Source organism: Myxocyprinus asiaticus, chromosome 47 (genome assembly GCF_019703515.2).
Source record: "Myxocyprinus asiaticus isolate MX2 ecotype Aquarium Trade chromosome 47, UBuf_Myxa_2, whole genome shotgun sequence".
NCBI lineage: Eukaryota > Metazoa > Chordata > Actinopteri > Cypriniformes > Catostomidae > Myxocyprinus > Myxocyprinus asiaticus.
Genome location: NC_059390.1, coordinates 26,309,983 through 26,315,982, shown reverse-complemented (window position 1 = coordinate 26,315,982; position 6,000 = coordinate 26,309,983). Strand labels below are relative to the sequence as shown.

At 38.1% G+C, this 6,000-nt stretch overlaps 1 protein-coding gene across 2 annotated transcripts; it reads left to right on the top strand.

Annotated features, from left to right (window-relative positions):
- Positions 1-876: 876 nt before the first annotated feature.
- LOC127436931 (protocadherin-8-like) lies at positions 877-4,624 on the top strand. 2 transcript variants are annotated; one of them, XM_051691464.1, is made up of 3 exons: positions 877-3,055; positions 3,404-3,611; positions 3,789-4,624. In XM_051691464.1, exons 1-3 carry the CDS (start codon positions 905-907, stop codon positions 4,127-4,129), a joined length of 2,700 nt encoding a protein of 899 aa, XP_051547424.1. In that variant the 5' UTR covers positions 877-904; the 3' UTR covers positions 4,130-4,624. The 2 variants fall into 2 exon arrangements, with proteins under 2 accessions (XP_051547424.1, XP_051547423.1); XM_051691463.1 differs by having other exon boundaries at positions 877-3,304.
- Positions 4,625-6,000: the final 1,376 nt, after the last annotated feature.

Genomic DNA, 6,000 nt, shown 5'->3' with positions numbered 1-6,000 from the left:
AGATTGTCGATTTTTTAATGCACATTTTACTTATATTTCATTTTAAATGGTGCAACAGTGTAACAAATGCATTTTTAAACGTTTAAATAGTTTTCCATAGCCTAATATCTCAGTTACTGTGAGGTTTTATATATATATATATATATATATATATATATATATATATATATATATATATATATATATATATATAAATGCATGTATTATAATTAGGCTATACAAAATTAGAAAATGGTGTTTAAAAAGTGAAGGATTTTCCCAATTTAAGGATTTCGTGTCAGTTACCCATATTAACAAAAAAAAAAAAAAAAAAAAATGTGTGCCTGTTGATCATGCTGCATTCTAAAAATGACCGTCTAAAAATTCACACAGTGTGTGATCTTTTCAGATGGTTCCTTTAGCACTGTAGGCAAATTTTCAAAGAATATCAAAGTCGAAACTAACTTTTCCCCAACTAAAATATTATGCATTCATTATTAATTTGTGTTTTGTCTAAATATAATTTGTTTAGACTATTTCCCATGATGTTGGGTCACTGAATTCTCAGTGCAGATGAAACCCTCTACTCCCCCTCTCACTCCCTGTCTTAGAACGGCCCCTGACATTACCTCATTTGCATGAGGCTCTCTATAAACCACCCTACCTCTGCAATTTTCTGGTATACGTGTAGAGGTTAAAGACGCATGCACGACGGTGTGCGTGCAGAGAGACAACTTTTCTTTATCTCAAAGTAGAGTAACCTGGCTTGGGTATAATAACAAAACAAAATCTTTTTTAACTTGAATAGGTGTTTGCTTTAAAATCGTTTTTTTTTTTCATTTGAAGTGCTGCATCTTTTTTTTTTTTTTTTAAACAAACTATCATGGGAAGGACACATTGCAGTCGAGTTTTGTGGCACTGGTGGATGGGGGTCTTCATCTTTGTGTCACTGCCTTTTCTGTCAGCATTAGCAGCTGGAAGGACAATAAAATATCAGACATTTGAAGAGGAAGCTCCATCCACTGTTATCGGAAACCTGGCCAAGGACTTGTCCTTAATTCCTTCAGCCAGCTCCAAGACCAGTTTCAGAATGATGAAGCAGTTCAATGGGTCTTTTATTAGGCTCAGAGAAAGCGACGGACAGCTAACGATTGGAGAGCGAATAGACAGAGAAAAAATCTGCAAGCATACGATCCAGTGTCTCATTGCATTTGACGTTGTGAGTGTCTCTAAGGAGCGATTCAAATTAATTCACGTGGAAGTGGAGGTAAAGGACATCAATGACCATGCTCCAGAATTCCCCAGAAAGGAATCCACTTTGGAAATTTCAGAAAACACAGCACTGGGCACTAGAATTCCCATAGATGTTGCCGTAGACGAGGACGTGGGCTCGAACTACATTCAAAGCTATCAAATATCAGTCAACAGTCACTTTACCATTGATGTGCTGAGCAGAGCTGATGGGGTTAAATATGCGGAATTGATGCTAATGAAAGAGTTGGACAGGGAGACACAGGCATTATATGTTTTAGAGCTCGTGGCAGCAGATGGAGGACAACCATCAAGGACTGGCACCACAAAGATAAATGTCAAAGTGAAAGACTTTAACGACAACAGCCCTGTTTTCGATCGCAACAGTTTTTCAGTTGATGTGCCAGAGGACGTGCCAGTGGGATTCCTGCTTTTGGACTTGAATGCGGTTGATCCAGACGATGGTTTAAATGGGGAAGTTGTGTATGCTTTCGGGAGTCAGGTACCCACGGAGATCCAGCAACTTTTCAAAGTGGACAGAAAATCTGGGCGGTTGACACTCGAGAGCCCAATTGACTTTGAGAGCAAAGCAACTTATGAGTTCGATGTACAAGCATCTGACTTGGGTCCTAATCCGAGCCCATCTATCTGTAAAATTGTCGTTCAGGTGCAGGATGTGAATGACAATGCACCAGAAATCACCATCACTCCAATGACCTCCATCACAGCAGGTGTAGCACATGTCACAGAGGTGGCTGCTAAGGACAGTTTTGTGGCTCTGATAAGCACCTCGGACAGGGACTCGAGTGCAAACGGACAGGTTCACTGTACACTACATGGGCACGATCATTTCAAGCTTCAACAAGCCTATGAAGACAGCTATATGATTGTAACAGCAGCTCTACTTGACAGAGAAAAGATTGCTGAGTATAACCTAACGATTGTGGCTGAAGACATGGGATCACCCTCGTTTAGAACAGTTGCACAGTATACCATCAGATTGAGTGATGAGAACGACAATGCCCCTGTGTTTAGTAAAAATCTCTACGAAGTTTCTTTGGTGGAAAACAATGCTCCTGGTGCATACATCACAACGGTGGTGGCCAGAGACCTCGACCTAGGACAAAACAGCAAAGTCAGCTATAAGCTTGTGGACACCTACATCATGGGCTCTCCGGTGTCAACTTTTGTCTCTCTAGATCCTGCTACTGGCTCAATCTATGCTCTCAGAAGTTTCAACTACGAGGTCCACAAACAGTTAGAGCTACGGATTCAAGCGAGTGATGGGGGCTCGCCACAACTCCATGGCAGTGCAACCATCAATCTAAAAATTGTCGATCAGAATGACAATGCTCCTTTTATCACTCAGCCAGTGCTAAATAATGGTTCTGCCGTGGTTCTACTGCCCAAAGACTCTCCTGCTGGGTACGTTATAACCCAGATACATGCTAGGGATGCTGATGAAGGTGTCAATGCAGAACTGTCATTCAAAATCTTCGAGGGGGACACCTCTATGTTCTCCATCAATAGAGCAACTGGAGAGATTTATCTGAATCAAGAACTCAACTACGAAGTTATTGATAACTTGAGAGTATCAGTCACTATCAGTGACAATGGCAGACCCTCCCTAACTACAACAGCCACCATCCAATTCAGCATAATTGTAGGTCCTCTCCCCAGTGACCGCAACATTTTCAGACACAAAAGCGACGAAAAGATGCAGAAATGGGACTTTTCAATTGTAATAATTGTCATACTGGCGGGGAGCTGCACTCTTCTACTTTTAGCCATCATTCTTATAGCAACCACTTGCAATAAATGTAAGGTACATAAGCTAGCGGAATTTCATTCTGGAAAGGAGGACAGCATGCATTTGGAAGGGGCAGGAAACAATAGCGACCCGCTTATTCCGATCCTGAATGACAGATTGTTTGAAGTTCTTCCTCACTCAAACAAGCCCGTTTTCACGGGCTCGATCCAGATGGGTAGTGACATATGCTGCAGCTCTGAAGATGGCACTCAGACGATGTGTGCTTTTAAACCAGAGGATAACAGCCGTGGTGTGAAATTAGAGGTAAATTATAATGTTTCGCACATTCTGTATTTGATATCATAGAATACACATTTGTAAGCATTTGTCATCTGATTCTGATTGTGTTCTTTGTTTTCATAGGGGTATTCCACTTTGCCCGGTTTAGGGAAAGAAGCAGTGAAACCAATTATGAGTTGGAAAGGCAGTTCACACACAGCAATCTCAACACGAGATCCTCATTTCAGTGGCAAGGACAGTGGAAAAGGAGACAGCGACTTCAGTGACAGTGATTCAGATTTAAGCGGCAATGGCTTAAAAACAGGCGAACCTCAAAACAACGCTCAGAACGGTAGCCATTCGCTATATCAAACATCTGCGTTGATAAGATTTCTGTTTTTGTATGTAGGCCAAAAAGCTTATGCTTGATTGTAATCTCTCTCTCTCTCTCTCTCTCTCTCTCTCTCTCTCTCTCTCTCTCTCTCTCTCTCTCTCTCTCTTTCTCTCACACACTCTTTTTTTACTCAAGGTCTGTGGGCATGCACAAGTGAGTGCAAGATTCTGGGCCATTCAGACCGCTGCTGGAGTCCATCTGCTGCCAGGGCGAATGACAATTCTGCACATGGACAACAACTGCCTTCCTTTACGAAGACAGGTTCGCTTCCTCGAGACAGTCTCAGGAGGGAGAACAACCAAGCCCAAATTCCAAAAACAGTTGGTTTACAGAGTGTCTATGAGAAAGTACTGCACAGAGAATATGACTATCTGACTATAGCTCCTTCACCTCGAGCAGTCACAGTGCAAGAAATGAAAGATATAACTATCTCAGTGTGTTCGCCAGCAATTCACTGTTCCACACGTGAAGTGTAAAGGGCCTATTTTTAAGATTTACGCATTTCAATTTCATAACAAAATTCCAACAAATGGAATTGTGTAATCTTTGATAAATTTAAATGAATAAACTTTCAAGTTTTATTAATTACATTTTTGTTAAAGATTATGCTATTCCTTTTGATGGAATTTTGTTATGAAATTTGAAATGCATAAATCTTAAAAATAGGCTATAAAATTATTTTTGAGTGTGTTAAATGTCTTTACAAAGAAATAATCAGTAATTTTGTGTATTTAAGTGTTACAGCTTCCTGCTCTTAGATTTTATCAGATCTTGTTGTGGATAATGTTTATAGTTTATTAAGCTTTTTGTAAATAAAGAGTATATTTTTACAATTATATTCATGATAAAAATGATTGTTGGAAATGATATGCATAATTTTAAATGGATGCAGTCAAGTAAGCTGCTAATAATGTTAGCAGCTAATGCAAAATAATGTCTCTTTATTTTATATCATCTGCAATATTTTGAAAATAAACTGGGTATTATGTTTGAGTTGCACTTGGTCTTTTTTTTGTTTTTGTTTTTTTTTCCTGTTTGATTGTTATTTATTGGCACGAGAGGGCGCTGTTTACAAGTATGCAAGGGATGAAATTGTAATAACCCAGCATACACTGAACGTTCAAATATGATTCCTGTTAGGTTATGTATTTATTTATTTCCTTATTATTTATTTATTTATTTTTTTTAGAACTAATGCCCAACTTTCTACTGTAGGAACGTTCTCTTTAGGTTCTATTTTTGATAACCATAAACTAACATGCCCCGAACGTTGCAGGGATGTTTTTAAGTGACAACCATTAAAATAACTTATATAAAACGTTCTTGGTTTTAGGTTTTATTTGTATAACCATATAACCTTCCCAGAATGCTGCAGCTAGCAGGATAACCTATAATTAGAATTTATACAGAACGTTCCCTAATGGTTCTGTAGATTTTATTTTTTTGGTTAACATTTTTCACTTTTCTTCATTAGCATATTAGATTATTTTTCATAAACATGTCAGAGACATTGAGACAACAATGGCTGACATTAGTGCCGTGGGCAAACAGCGTTTAATTAAATGTAGATGTGAAGATCACAGTGATTGGGATTTGAAAATGCATTATAATAAACAATTGTGAAGAGTATATAGATCTATATTGTGTTATAGGTGACTATCTACTTTATACCTGCTTATACTCGCTGCGTCTGATCCAGTACGTGCACGCGGATTTGATCCGCACGCGCTTTGAGCACTGACATCATTTAAAAGTTGACGGTCATTGGTGAACCGACTCCCATTCATTACTTCTGTGAGATAAATATATATGTTATTGATTGGATACGTATTTGACACATACAATCGAAAAGAACATATGACGAGTGTGGTTATTTAGATAACAGGAACTGCTAGTAAATCAGCACCATTTCACTGAGGAGACAGATGTTTGAGCTCATGAAGTGATTGTTGATAATTTCATCCTGAAAATAAATAAATAAATAAATTAAAAAAAAAAATGTTATTAAGTAATTTCATCATGTGTGTCCACAACTGGACATGTAAACATTGCTTTTGCATTTGGATCCAGCCTTATGGATTGATTCATTTGGGATTTTTTTCGACAAGTTTATGCTGTCTTGCATGGGCAGGGGTGGGATGAGCCCACTCAAAATAACACTGTTTGGTTTTCTTAAGTTTGTGTAAGTGTACTTGGGGTTCTATGTATTTAACTTTTTTTCCACATTAATTTCACACGTGTCTATTACACGTCTTGTTTCATGAATACAGCATATACTTTTTTTGCAATCTACCTTGAAAAAAAGAAAGTGAAATATAATTATAATAATAACAATTATTATTATTAT

Bases quoted from the DNA above. Each gene is read 5' to 3' on its own strand.
- LOC127436931 (XM_051691463.1), top strand. From the start codon at position 905: ATGGGGGTCTTCATCTTTGTGTCACTGCCTTTTCTGTCAGCATTAGCA. The intron at 3,305-3,403 runs GTAAATTATAAT...TTGTTTTCATAG, and splicing joins GCCGTGGTGTGAAATTAGAG to GGGTATTCCACTTTGCCCGG. The intron at 3,612-3,788 runs GTAGCCATTCGC...TTTTTACTCAAG, and splicing joins TCAAAACAACGCTCAGAACG to GTCTGTGGGCATGCACAAGT.